Source organism: Chenopodium quinoa, unplaced genomic scaffold, assembly GCF_001683475.1.
Source record: "Chenopodium quinoa cultivar QQ74 unplaced genomic scaffold, ASM168347v1, whole genome shotgun sequence".
NCBI lineage: Eukaryota > Viridiplantae > Streptophyta > Magnoliopsida > Caryophyllales > Amaranthaceae > Chenopodium > Chenopodium quinoa.
The window spans coordinates 3,028,307-3,042,542 of record NW_018743050.1 but is presented as its reverse complement, the minus strand read 5'-3'; the positions used below and the strand labels follow the sequence as shown (position 1 = coordinate 3,042,542).

At 32.0% G+C, this 14,236-nt stretch overlaps 1 protein-coding gene and 1 long non-coding RNA gene across 5 annotated transcripts; both read left to right on the top strand.

Moving 5' to 3' along the window:
* Positions 1-2,384: 2,384 nt before the first annotated feature.
* LOC110730749 lies at positions 2,385-6,086 on the top strand. Its single transcript, XR_002513153.1, has 3 exons — positions 2,385-2,546; positions 5,122-5,184; positions 5,907-6,086. It is a non-coding gene; the product is annotated as an uncharacterized LOC110730749 (long non-coding RNA).
* A 1,207-nt stretch (positions 6,087-7,293) lies between these two features.
* LOC110730932 (AAA-ATPase At5g17760-like) lies at positions 7,294-12,661 on the top strand. 4 transcript variants are annotated; one of them, XM_021910771.1, is made up of 4 exons: positions 7,294-7,750; positions 7,852-7,920; positions 8,226-8,291; positions 12,340-12,661. In XM_021910771.1, the coding sequence occupies exons 1-3, from the start codon at positions 7,367-7,369 to the stop codon at positions 8,259-8,261; spliced, it is 489 nt and encodes a 162-aa protein (XP_021766463.1). In that variant the 5' UTR covers positions 7,294-7,366; the 3' UTR covers positions 8,262-8,291; positions 12,340-12,661. The 4 variants fall into 4 exon arrangements, with proteins under 4 accessions (XP_021766463.1, XP_021766464.1, XP_021766462.1 ...); XM_021910772.1 differs by lacking the exon at positions 12,340-12,661 and adding an exon at positions 10,233-11,543; XM_021910770.1 differs by lacking the exon at positions 12,340-12,661 and having other exon boundaries at positions 8,226-8,414.
* The last annotated feature ends 1,575 nt before the right edge of the window (positions 12,662-14,236 follow it).

Below are 14,236 nucleotides of genomic sequence, written 5' to 3'. Positions count from 1 at the left end.
ACAATTTATTCCTCGTGTACATAGACACTTATATAGCTCCTTTCCCATGCTTATAGCATCAATAAAAGTTATATGAACCATAATAAAGTTCCTTTTTAATATTCCAAGCCTAATTAAACATGTTGTTTAATTAAACATGCATTCTATCATGCCATAAATAAAAGTGTAGTCCATATAATCATGCCAAAAATATAATTTTCCAATCCATAATCCATCACAAATAAATCATGCTTCACAATTCAATCACCAACATCAATAATCCACAATTCCAAACATAAATCTTAGCATGATACTACATCACCAAAATATGCTAAGTACGCGAACGTACCTTGAATACGATCTTAAAATCTCCACGACTAATAAAAATTGCTCACTTCAAAGTCTCCTACAATTTAAAATCATAGAAGAGTATTAAAATCCACTCCACACAAATTTTCAGCAATATATACTATTATAAAACCCCTCATAATTTAATTAAAATAAGCTGAAGTTATATTTAAAACATCATACTTTAATCCCAATCAATAGCTAATTAAAATTCCTTAAAGAAACTTGATTTTAAATGCTCTACTAAAAATTCCAGCACTTTATTTTAATTAAAACTTTCTGTAATTAAGCCTTAAAACACTTTAATCAAAGGTCTAAACCATAATACATCATAATCCTTCAATAATTCATAAATCAAGAACCTAGGGTTTTAAAAATTGGGGCTTTTTAATTAAAAACACAATCTGAAAATTAATTAATGTACTACTCATAATCAAACATCAAAAATCATATCCCAAAACTCATAATTAATATTTAGATCTAGGATTAAAGCAACAATTAAACAAAAGACAAGTTTTTTTTTCGAAGAGGGGTGTGTAGCGGCAGCCACCACGCCTGCTGCTAGCGACGGTGGATGACGCTGCTGGCGGTCGGTGGCCACTGTTGCTGGTGGTTGGCGGTGGGGGGGGGGGTGCCGAGAACAGGAAAGGGGAAAAGGGGAAAGAAAAAGAAAAATAAAGAGAAAAAGGGATAGAAGTTTACTTTGGGTTTTCTCTACTCTGGGCAAAGTCTGCTTTGCCTCAAGTATTGAATATTTATACCCCTTTTCTAGAAACCCTTCTCCCTAAACTTCCTCTTTTAATTTCCCTAATACTTTCTCTAATAAAACTTGTTAAAATCATACTTTCCTAAAATAAACCCCAACTTTTATAAAATAATAATTAAATAATCTTTCCCTTTTATAAAATACTTCCAAACTTATATCAAGTAAATAATTAAAATGCAATACTTACAACATTAAAATTATTTAAATACTTTTACAAAATGTATAACAATACATGGTATTATAGTCCATACCTTCCCTACAACCCCCAAAGCAACCCTAGTTTCCTCATCCTCCTTTCCCTCTATCTGCAATACTATTATATCTATAATATAATACCTAACCTACAACCCCCAAAGCAAACCCTAGTTTCCTCATACATACCTTCCCTATTGTATCTATATTATAGTTACATTATATACACATCAAATTCTCATGTGAGCCTTATTCCACACACACACATATATATTATATATATAAAGAAACAGAGACAGTTGATGTTTTAATTGAAACGACTAAAGTATATATGTCATATGTTTAATCCTACCAATGAAAAGTGGGTATTTTATGAGAGTAGAGGAGTGGCTTTAGGATAGTTATTTAGTTAATCCGACAACAAACATCTTTCAAGCTTGAGTCAAGTGAGTTTGATACTACGTGACCCACTGTCAATCAAAGAATATGAGCCATATTTATTATTCTGTACTTCCTCCGTTTTTAACTACTTGCTTCACTTTCCTTTTGCGGCCGTTTTTCAATACTTGCTTCATTTCCTTATATAGAAAGCTTTTATAATATGTATTTAATTCATTTATCTCAACTAGTGGGACCCAGTTTTATTACTTTTAGATTCTCTCTCCTCCAATTTACCTTCCACTAACCCCACAACCTCTAAATTTTATTACTTTCTCCAATTTCTCCTAAAATTCCGCGCATGGTGAAATGGAGCAAGTATTAAAAAAACGGAGGGAGTACTTCATAATTTACGAAGTACTATCCTTCAAGTAGGGTTGGCAAAGGTTGATCCGACTCGACAACAAGACCTAAAATAAATGGGTTTTGAGTGAGATTTTCGTTTAGTTTTATGTAATTGAATCAACTCAAATCCGACTAATAAACGGGTCTGATTAAGGTTGAAAATCCTAACTAAGAAATAACCAGCCTTACCAGTTTAACTAAATGGGTCGGTTTCGATCGGGTCATCTCGTATAACCCAAATAGTGAAATGATCCCGAGCCTTTAGTTTTAAATATGAACCCAAGCCCAAATATAAAAAGACTAAAGTAAACCCTAAATCTAAATGACTAAAAAGTAAAAAACCTTAATAGTCATTTTCTTACAGCCGTTTTCACCACTTTCCTCTCTTCATTCTCTCACCTATCTCTTCGTTCTCTCTCATGTGTTCATCAAAATGATGATTCAAGTTGATCCAACTTATTTATCTTCAGTCATCAAGGTAATTTAATCATCAATTTCATTCTCCTTACAATTAGGTAATTTAATTTGAGTTTATTTGTTGTGAATAATGAACAATTTAATTTTTTTTATTCGTTTTTTGTACCCTTTTTGGTTGGGAGTAAGAGAAAAAAAAGGAAAGGAAAATTATGGCTTCCTATGTTTGGTTTAAAAAATAAAAATTTGATAGGTAATGAAGTAAAATGGAAGGAAATCTCCCTTTACAAAATCTTCCCTTTCCTTTCCTCCAAAAATTTGGAGAAATTTGGGATGAAGGAAAGAAATTAAATTTATCAAGCTTAAAATTACTTTTTCCTTCCATTTCATTCCTTACCATTATCATACCCAACAATAGATTATCTCTTTTTACTTCCTTTAGTTATATCAAACCAAACATTAGATGATATAGTTCTTTTTCTTTTCGTTCTCTTTCTTTCTTTCTTTTTCCTTTCCTTCCTTTCCAATTACATTTGAATATAAGATTTTATAGTAATATTGGAAAATAAAAATAAATTAGCTATCAATTCAAAGTCCTAAGTACAGGGAAAAAAATGAAAACAAGTTAGCATTAAAGAAAAAATATAAGAAAAATAATTATATGAAGCAAAAAAGACAAGTGTTACCATCAAAAGAATTTGAAGCTCGTCGAAACTCGGCCACATTAGCATTATATAAATACTCTAATATTTTCTTACTTAGCAAAATTTTCATGCATTCTTGAAGCCATCTTTTAATTTGCATGAAATAATTAGGAACGAAATTTTTCAATCTTTCAATATTATCTACGATAAATATTATCATATATATACGACTTATAGAATCTTTAACACATTTGGAAAATAAACATTGATAATAGGATATAGTGTAGCAGAATAAATATTTGCCATCTAAAAAAACATACTCTTCCCCACTCTTCATTACCTGAGCAATGAATGTATTTATTATTAACTTTTTTAAAATGAAAAAACCTTTTTATAATACACAACGTATTGCAACAATAAATAATTTAAATTCCAAAATCTTTGGCATAATCAAACTCAACATAACCCGCCTTATTTATCTCAAAAATATAGATATACAGTGTTATATGAGATGGTACAAATGAGAAAAGCAAGTTTTTTTTTCTTATTCTTTAAATGCAATAATCATATTAAATTTCTTATTGTGTATGCAAATACAAGTTCAAAATAATGTGTAATACCCCGTATTTTCATACGTATTTTCCTAATTAATTAATTAATTAATTATTATTTTCTAAAAAAGGGTATTGTAGTAATTCAACTTACTATTTAAATCTTGGAGGCAAAATGATATTTGAATTTTGGCGCCAAAAGTATTTTAAAAACAAATTATTATTTTAGATAAGATTTATTACATTTATCCTATTTTAAAAACCGGATTATTTATATATTTCGGATATTTTAATTAAGGCAAAAGCTATATTTTATTTTTATTTTAATAAGTCTGAAAATCCCATTTATTTTACTAATAAATTTCGGATTTTACTATGTGAAAATCTAATTTTATTAGTTAAATTATTTGGTGAATATTTGGTATTTTATTATTTAATAATTTTATTCAATAAATATTATTTATACAATTATTTTAATTCCTTAAAACTAGCAAAATAATTTCCTAAATACTAAATAGGAGGGCCAAAAATATGATCTTAGGAAAGCTCAAAAATTTCGGCCATCCCATGTAGATTTTGGGAAAAATATTTTGGTAATTTGTATTTTTAATTATCTCCTTAAAATCTCTTATTTTCCTTAATTCTAATTCTCCATCTTTTTAATATCCAATCATTATATTTTCTTACCTTTCATTCTTCTTAATTATTCCCCAAGTAATTCCAATTTCCTTAATATTTTTCATGACATACATACCTTCCATATTCAATTATACACAATCTCTTCAATATTAAAACTTTCCTTAAATCTTTACTCACTTCTCCAAGTAATCCCTTAAACCCTACTTACCATAATTTTTCCTACATTTTTCTAACCTAATTCTTGCATGAGCTAGCCTATAAATACCCCTTCATACCTCTCACATTCTTCACATCAATTCTCTTCTTTTCTTCTCCTCAATTTTACACAAACTATCTCGTTTATCTTTGAAGCCATTTTTCGAGCACTTCTGGTCAGTTTTGGGGTATTGACGTTTCACACAAAAATTGTTTCTCTCAAAAAATCCTTGAGGTTAGGCTCAAAAATCACCTAATTCGAAGTTATAACGAAGGAGTTATAGCCTCTGCAAGTTCTGCGTCCTTTTTCCAACGCAAATCCAATTCTTTTTTCTCCTTGGTTTCTTACCTTTCATTCTTCTTAATTATTCCAACGCAAATCCAATTATTTATTCAATTATTATTATTATTATTATTATTATTATTATTATTATTATTATTATTATTATTATTATTATTATGGGAGATTAATAGGAAATTATTACTATTCAAAAAATATATATATAAAATTATTATGAGTAGTTTTAATTATATTTTAATTAATTTAAAAAGTTCATGTACATATAGTAGGGAGGGTTTAATTTAATTGTTTGTGATTATTTATTTGTAGGGTTTTTTTATCAAGCTACTTGAGAGTTCTTTTGATGTTATTTTTGGCTAAGCAAGGATCAAGGTACGTTAGGTGGCTAGATATCTTGAAAGTGATCGATTTGAATGAACATGTTTGAATGATTTATGTTGCTTGAATTATGGTTTATGAAATAAAAGTATGTTTAAAAGAATGGTTTTAATAATTTAATTGGAGTATTGATTTTTATAACATGTTTTGATCAATTATTTATTATTCATGTTTAAAAAGGATTGATTTTGAAAGCAAGTTGGATTTATTAAAAAAGAGTTTGGATTGTTTTCATTAAAGGTTGAATTATTGGATTTAAAAGAGGATTTATTGAATAACTGATTTATTATTATGCTTTATAAGCATGTTAATAATCCCACTATGAGGATTTGGTTTATTGATAAGGCCTTGGACTTTGTATGACTGGGTCTTTCCTCAAGAATAGCCTTGTAATATAAGAAGACTAGCTTGGGGGAGTGCACAATTGGGAGAGGAATTGGTTTAATTGGTTTATTATGAGGAATTAGTTTTTATAACATGAGGAGTTGGTTTTAAAATAATTAGAATTGGTTTTATTGATTATTGAGATTGGAATATTGAGAATTTGGTTTTGAATCATGAGTTTGGAATTATTGGATTAATTATTGGAATGGTTTTAAAGCATGTTTGCAAATAAATTGAGTTTAATTATCTTGCACTTACCGTACTTAGCATATTTTGCTAACCCGTACTTCTTATTTATTTTGGTTCGCCCTGTTTACCGTAATGGTAAGCAGTGTTATTTCAGGTGAAGTGAATAAAGTGATGCATGGAGTCCCAGGATTTGGTTTCACTAATTTAGGAATCTTGGTCTTTGTATTTTATTTGAGTACACATGACATTGGTTTCTATTTATAGTTATTATTAATAAGAAGAGTTTTGAAGTTTCCTCTGCAAAGTATTGTTTTGTTTAGTAAGTTGAGTAGCCTTGCGTTGTAATACTCCTCATGATTGCTTTAAAAGGATTTGATATACTACTCATATCAACAAGGTGCATCTTCCTTTTAGGGAGCTCATTTGCTAAGATACTCCACAGTTAAGCGTGCTTGGTTGGGAGTAGTCTTGGGATGGGTGACCTCCTTGGAAAGTTTTCTCGGGGTGCGCATAAATGAGGACAAAATGTGCCGGAAGGACTTGTGTTGGTTTGTGGGGACAGTTGTTGGCCCTCGATGCGCATTTCGTGACAATAGGCCCCTCCCTAATTTGTTTGGGGTCGGGGTGTTACAAATGGTATCAGAGCAACCCTGCGACCGCGTGCTGACCGTGGATAATTAATCCTATGTCAGTCGTCTAGCGGGGGAGAATTCTGGGGCCATATGGCCATAGCCAGACTGGATGTAACACTTTGGCTACCCAGTTGCCATCAGGCGTAATACTGGAGTCACTAGCTTTCTAGGTGCAACGAGGGCGTTGCCGTTCTCAAGTGGGGGTGTATGTAATACCCCCCTCATGATTGTTTTAAAAAGGATTTGATATACTACTCATATCAACAAGGTGCATCTTCTTTTTAGGGAGCTTATTTGCTAAGATACTCCATAGTTAAGCGTGCTTGGCTGAGAGTAGTCTTGAGATGGGTGACCTCCTGGGAAGTTTTCCTGGGGCGCGCATGAGTGAGGACAAAATGTGCCGAAAGAACTTGTGTTGGTTTGTGAGGACAGTTGTTGGCCCTCGATGCGCATTTCGTGACAATAGGCCCCTCCCTAATTTGTTTGGGGTTGGGGTGTTACATGCGTAACCACGCGGCGGTAATACGCCTAAGTTTATCTCTACGGTATAATTATACGTATTATACTAGTATTTCCGTAGAGGGAGATTCGGGGGGTGTTACATAATGAAGTCAATTAACTATTTAGTTTTAATAAAAATATTACAAACATTTAAAAGATAAAATAATAATTTAATTAGCATTAAAATATTTAATATGGGAAAGATAATTTGCATATTTGGAGTATAATACATATAATTGTATTTGTTAATATATATTGGGTTAGTTATACATTTACCATTTTTATATATAGCTGTACAATTATTACAGCTCAACTAACTAATTAAAGCATTAAAGTAGTATTCTAACCACCTAGTTGATGTGGCACTAGTTTGTTATAAAACTTGCTGAGTCAGCTTCTTGAGTATAGCTCACAAGTAGAGTTCACAATTTGAGGACTTCGACCAAGTGGCGGAAAATTTTATCATTCCTATGTTTGATCAGAACTTGGACTATATGATAGAGTTTCAAGTTTATCTCAATCCACAGACAATTGCTTCGCAGTTTTACTCGTTACGAAAGAATTTTACAGAGATTGTCTATATTGCACTATCTAGAGTTTTAATAAGTTCATGGGAGGAAGAAAACGGTGCGAATATTCATGGGGAGAGTGCTGAGAGTGTGGCTGAAAATTACCTTAATGGTGATGGTAAAATGGAGGTTGGTGGTGGTGGCGGCGTTGGTGGTGGTGGTGGCAGCGGCGGCGATGGTGGTGGTGAGCATGAAATATGTGCTAGAACTGTTTGCTGCACCAATATTGATAAGAAGGTTACAGAGGCTGAAATCAAAGGGTTTTTCGAGATAATCTGTGGAGAGGTTTGTGGCTTAGTCTTGCCTAGAAGTTTAGTGTTATATTATTACTTTTTATATGTTTGGTATTCAATGAATTTGCTGTTAATCTTATTTATTTGTTTCAGGTTCGTCGCCTGAGGATGCTTGGAGATGATCGCCGTTCTACTCGGTTTTATCTTGTTGAGTTTGACAGGGTAATTACTGATATGTTATTGGAGATGTTTATAATTTAGTTGCCTCCGTAATGTTATTTTTGATCCCATATAATAATGGACTTATTGTCCATTATTTCTGTCCTCATTCAATTATTATCTTGTGTTCTTGAGTCTGGTATTATGTTTCCAACTCATGCATAATTATATACTATAGAAGTGATATAGTTGTAAAGTAAGATAGCTCATGTATTTTTACCTTTCTGTTAGAGCTTTTTCACCGAGGAACCTTTCAACTAAACTATCTCCGATTATCTGATGTGTTCTTTATGTTTTGACCTCTCTAGGCTGAAAGTGTTGTAGCTGCTCTTGTACCCAGATGACTACTCCCCCATAGCAACTGAAGTTGTAGCGTAACTATTCTCAAACTCTAAAATTTATCAGTTTCTTTTAATTGTTGATAATTTTCTTGTGTTCTGGTTGGTTGTATGACCTTTTGGTTCTTGTTTTATGTTGTTGATAATTGCTACTTTTTTTCATGTTGTTGATGTTTGGTTGCTTGTAGTTGATGATTGGTTGCTGGTTTTTTGTGTTGATCATGGATGGTGGTTTATGGTGTTGATAATAGGTTGCTGGTTTATTGTTGATTACTGGTTTAGTTGGTTTGTGGTGTTGATAATTGGTTCCTAATTTAATGTTGATTACTGGTTGGTTGGTTTGTGGTGTTGATAATTGGTTCCTGGTTTGATGTTGTTGATTATTAGTTGGTTGGTTATTGGTGTTGATAATTTGTTACTGGTTTGTTGTTGTTGATACTTGGTTGGTTGGTTTGCAGAATAAGTTAAGAGGATTGAATGCTCTTAAGTCCTTGTCATGTCCATAATATGAATGTGTTGATGATGTTTGATGATATCATGAAGGAGTTATTTAGGTCCTAAAAAATGCAACAATGATGAATGAACCCAGATGAATAAGTATGATGAATGTTTTGATGAATTTGGAATTAATGATTGATGAATTCATGAATGAAAAAGCGAGTCCCCTTGATTAAGCATTGTGTGTTGGTTGGTTTGTTGTGATAGCTCTGTGAAAAGAGTCCCCCAACTGTTTAAAGCTATCACATGGTATTTTAAAATTAATTAAGTTGTTCATATGATGAAAAAACCATACCCTTTCTGATGGACATAACTTAACAATGCACTTTTAATTGCCTTTGTTTTCCATGTGACTGCTGCCCTGTTTTTGCTGCTCCTTATAAAACTGCTGTTAAAAACAAGGGTATGGTTTTTTCATGTACCTGCTGCCATGTTTTTGCTGCTCCTTATATCCTGTTGGACATAACTTAACAATCACACTTTTAATTAACAATGCACTTTTAACTTAACAATCACACTTTTAATTGCCTTTGTTTTCCATGTGTTTGCTGCCCTTTTTTTGCTGCTCCTTATAGACTGTTGTTTTGTGACAAAAGGGAATATCCCATACGTTCCACTATTCAAAAGACTACCATCTGAGTCATACAGTGGCTTACCAATGGCTACCTCAAACATTACCTTACCTTGAATCTCTTAGATTGTTGACTTCTATAAGGGTCCTCCTGTGTTGGTAAAAGGTAGAACCTCCTAGTTTCAGGGTTCAAATAGAACCACTTTTCTTTTATATGGACCACTTGCTTCATATCTATGTATATAGGGTTACCCTCATATGGTATAGGGTGTATATGGTCTAGTACCCACTTCATTCTTGCTATCTTGTGTTTTGGTATTAATGCAGGGTGATTACTACTACTGTGTGCTCTAATTCTTCCCTTTTTCTTCCAATTGAACACAGTAGTAACTAAGACATTTGAAGCATGTGCATATGTCCTTAATTTGGTTCTTTTATAAAGTGGGACTTATTGTAACACATCATCTGAAGTAATCATTGGTTTAGGACCTGTTTTACCTTTTTTGCCACTACTTAAATCTATTTCCTTTCCCTCTGCCATCTACTGTTGGATGTACTTGTAAAGTCTGCCCACTGTTGTTCTATGGATGCCACATTTTGATGCAATTTTGGTTTGAAATCCCCATGGCATTTTCCCAAATGTCATGTTCAGCATGATTTCATCACCAATGGTCCTCTTCTCTTGCTCTGTCAGTTGTTTTCTCCCTCTGTCTTCAGTTTGGAATGGTTGTTGTTCATCTTCTGTCCCTAGTGACTTTTGATGTTGCTGCTGTCCTTGCTGTTCATTCAATGATTCAGGGTCTGAAAAATGACTCATGGTTTCTTCCATGAGCAGTTGTTCAACCCCAAAATATTCTTCATCAAAGAAATCATCCATTCTCTTTGATGTATGGGTCCCCTTTTTTCAGATAAGAAGGAAGGTAATGAAGTTTTTTGGCGCTGGTTTTTTGAAGTGGAGAAGCTGAACCTAAAATGCTGTTATTTAACCACTGACTTAGATGTAAGAAGGTAGTTGTAGGGCTAAGCTTAAGGTTGATTTTTTAGGATGATTCCTCTTAATTAAACAATGAAATTTATGGTTGAAGATGTATGTAAGGGTGATGAACTGATGAATTTGTAATCTCACAGCATAAGCTATGTTTTGTTGTAGCTACAGTTGAACAATGAAACTGAAATGGAGCCCTTTTATAGGCTATGGTATGGAAAACTCCACTCCAAACGGTTGGAGGGAAAAAAAGAGTCCCAAAACTCACTTGGAATTTATTCAAATTTTGGTGAAAAAAGTTGGAGGGAAAAAGAATTCCCAAAAACTAATGGAAAAAAATTTTGATGGAAAAAGGGTGGGAAATTTCAACACCCATGTGGGTCTCCCCAAAATTCTGCCAAAAGCATAATTTTAAGGACCCACATGGGTCCTCTTTCCCTCCTTTTTTCTTCTTCTTAATTACATTACTTAAAATCCCCTAATTCATGATTTCCTTATTTTGCATTAGAGTTCGTTATTCAAAAAGGGTGCAGATAATAAAAACCAAAGGAAGTATTTTTTTTCCTTTCTAAGTTTTTGTTTTTTTTTTTTTTTTTGTTTTATATCTACAAGTTTAGAGGAGCACACAACTCGTGCATGATTACCTCTTATTTGCTCCTCCATCTACGTGCATATTTTGTTCTTATAAACCCGTCTATATACTTGTAATACGTGCAAACTTGTCATACGTGCAAACTTGTCATGTAAGAATTAAATTTCCCTTTTTGTATTTGCATGATATATAGTACTGTATCATTTAAAGTTTTATTATTACACATTATAAATTATAAAATAAAAAAGAAATTAAATTATAGGTACAACATTATCAAACTTCTAATCAATTTCAAATGAATACAATTAATCAAATGTAAATGAAATTTGGATCACAACAAAAAAAAATAAAATAAAATTGCAGGTAGATAAATTAGGGTACAACTTAGTCTTCCCAAAAAATAAGAAAATATCAACAAAATTTACCAAAAGATATGGATTATGGAACAATGAATTGTAAAATTAGAATTGTTTGGAAGGGTACTTTTCGCAATTTTTAATATAGACCATGGTGCACATAGCTTTCGGTGCACCATCCCACTAAACGACGTAATTTTAATTTTTTTTTTTGTGCACTTCATCTATAATTTGACATTTAGTAAATATTTTTGAACATTTAACAAAAAAATGAACATTTCTTTAAAAAAATATGAACATAAACATCCAATTTAATATGTTCATATTTTATAATGAAATGTTCATTTTATATGCACTAAATGTTCAATTTATATTACGAAACTATTGAATTATTCAGAGTCAGAAAAACTTCTTTCAAAAAATTGATGTTTATAAAATAATGTGTTCACATTTAAAATTTCAATGTTCATTTTCAAATAATAAATGTTCAAATTCGAGTAATGTCATGTTCATATTTGTGGATGCTCATTATAAGATATTGTATATTGAACACTGTAGTAACTGAAACATTTAAAGCACTTGCATATGTTTTAATTTGGTCCTTTTACATAGTGGGACTGATTGTAAGACATCATCAAAAATTACCATTGGTTTTCTACCTGTTTTACCTTATTTTTCCATTGCTCAAATCAATTTCCTCCCCCTCTGTCATCTTCTATTGGATGTACTTGTACAATCTGCTAATTGTTGTTCTGTGGATACCATATTTTGCTGCAATTTTTGTTTGGAATCCCCATGGCACTTTCCCAAGTGTCACGTTCAGCATGATTTCATCACCAATGGTCCTCTTCTCTAGCTCTGTTAGTTGTTTTCTACCCCTGTCTTCAGTTTGGAATGGTTGATGATCATCTTCAGTCCCTGGTGAATGTGGATGTTACTGCTGTTGTTGATGTTCATTATTTGAATTAGGTTCTGAAAACTGACTCATGGTATCTTCCATGAGCAATTGTTCAATTCCAAAGTATTCTCCATCAAAGAAATCATCCATATTCTTTGATGTATGAGTCCCGTTTTTTTTTCAGATTACAATAATGAAGTTTTTTGGCGCTGGTTTTTTGAAGTGGAGAAGCTGAAACTCAAATGCTGCTATATTAACCACTGACATAGAAGTAGCGTGGTAGTTTTAGGATTAAGCGTAGGGATGATTTGTGAGAATGATTCCTCTCTTTTAAACAATAAAATTTTGGTGTGAACTTGTATTTATTGGACATGGATTTGAACTTGTAATCTCACAGCATAAGCTGTGTTTTGTTGTTGCTAAACAAAAACAGTGAAATGTGGAATGAAGTCTTTTTATAGGTTGTGGTATGAGAAAGTCCCTTGGAATTGGTTGGAGGGAAAAATATGAGTCCCTTAAAATTTGTTCAAATTTTTTTGGAAATAGTTGGAGGGAAAAAAAACTCTCCAAAAAAATGAGTTCCAAAAAATGAAGTGGGAAAAAAAAGAGGGAAATTTGTTGACCCATGTGGGTCTCTTTAAAAATCTATCAAAATCAGATTTTTTAACTCCCACATGGGGTCCTCTTTTCCCTTCTTTTTTTCTCCATAATTACACTACTTCAAACCCTCTAATTTCTCATTATCTTATATTGCATTGGAGTCCATGTATCAAAAAGGGTGCAGATAATGAAAAACGGAGGAAGTATGAAAAGTTTCGTGCGAGTGCATATTATTGCCTAACCTTAAGACAAATTGGACAATTTACTTAATATAGGTGCGATATGATATATGGGTTAGGCAAAGTTATGATATCGTTAGTAATCTTCAGATTGTAACTGATCCAGTAATAACGTGTGATATGATATACTTAATTGGACAATTTACTTGATTTACTAACCAAATGCATGAAATGAATTTTAGTAATAACCAGCTATAAGTAGGCAAAGAATATGCTAATTGATATGATAAACTAAAGTAGCTAGCTAAAGTAATAAAGTGCGATATGATATCCTAAACAGCTAACTAAAATTTGTTACCGCTAAGATAAGTAACGTTAAATAAGATATTTTACAATAAATTTGACAAGTACAGAATATAGTATGCTAAAATATACTCTGACAATATCATTATGTGTGTGTATATATATATATGGGGAGTGAATCATGTGAAAACAAGAGTTAAACTGAAAACAAGCAATCTCAATCATCGTTTAAAAAAATCAATGGCCAAGATTAGATCTATGCTAATTATAATAACGAAATCTGATCCATCCGCACAGTTACAAAAAGCTTCCCCTTCACGCTTCCTCATCAAGTGTACAAGACACTTTTTCTCTCCTCTAATTCCCAATTCGATGCTTTTGGGGTTTTCCTTTCTCTCTGCTCTTCTCTCCCTATCAATCAATAACTTAATTTTCTGAAATTTTCTGTTGATAATTCATTGTGTTTTTTGGTGTTCGATCTTGCTATATAGTTTTTTCCCTTCAATTTGAATGTTCAAGCTTCGCGAAATTTAGGGTTTCTAACACTATAATATTTTGCGATTAATGAGCTAAACGCTGGCAAAAATGTTAAGGATGAAGAGGAAATACAGACAATTGATTTTTTGGTGTTGATGATCGAGTTTTTGAGTTGATTTCTTCTGATTCTAGAAGTTTTGACTTTGAGCTTCATTTTGCTTTCTCTTTTATTTTTGAAAGTAATTCAATCCTTTTCTTTATGTTATAATTATCTAAATTTACCTATTTTGATTTTGATAATTTGATTATCTTTATTTTTTCAATTATCTTTATGTCGTGTGATGAATTGATTGTTAGACTGGAGAGCAAGTAGATATATATGAGATTATTCGATTTGATTATGTTCAATTTAATTTTGTTATTCATGAAATCAAATTGATTTCTAGGGTTCATAATCGAATTTTTTTAGTTGTATTGCTTTTTTAGTTGATTTTACTAGATAAAGGATAGCAATGTAGGACA

Bases quoted from the DNA above. Each gene is read 5' to 3' on its own strand.
- LOC110730932 (XM_021910769.1), top strand. From the start codon at position 7,367: ATGTTTGATCAGAACTTGGACTATATGATAGAGTTTCAAGTTTATCTC. The intron at 7,751-7,851 runs GTTTGTGGCTTA...TATTTGTTTCAG, and splicing joins TCGAGATAATCTGTGGAGAG to GTTCGTCGCCTGAGGATGCT.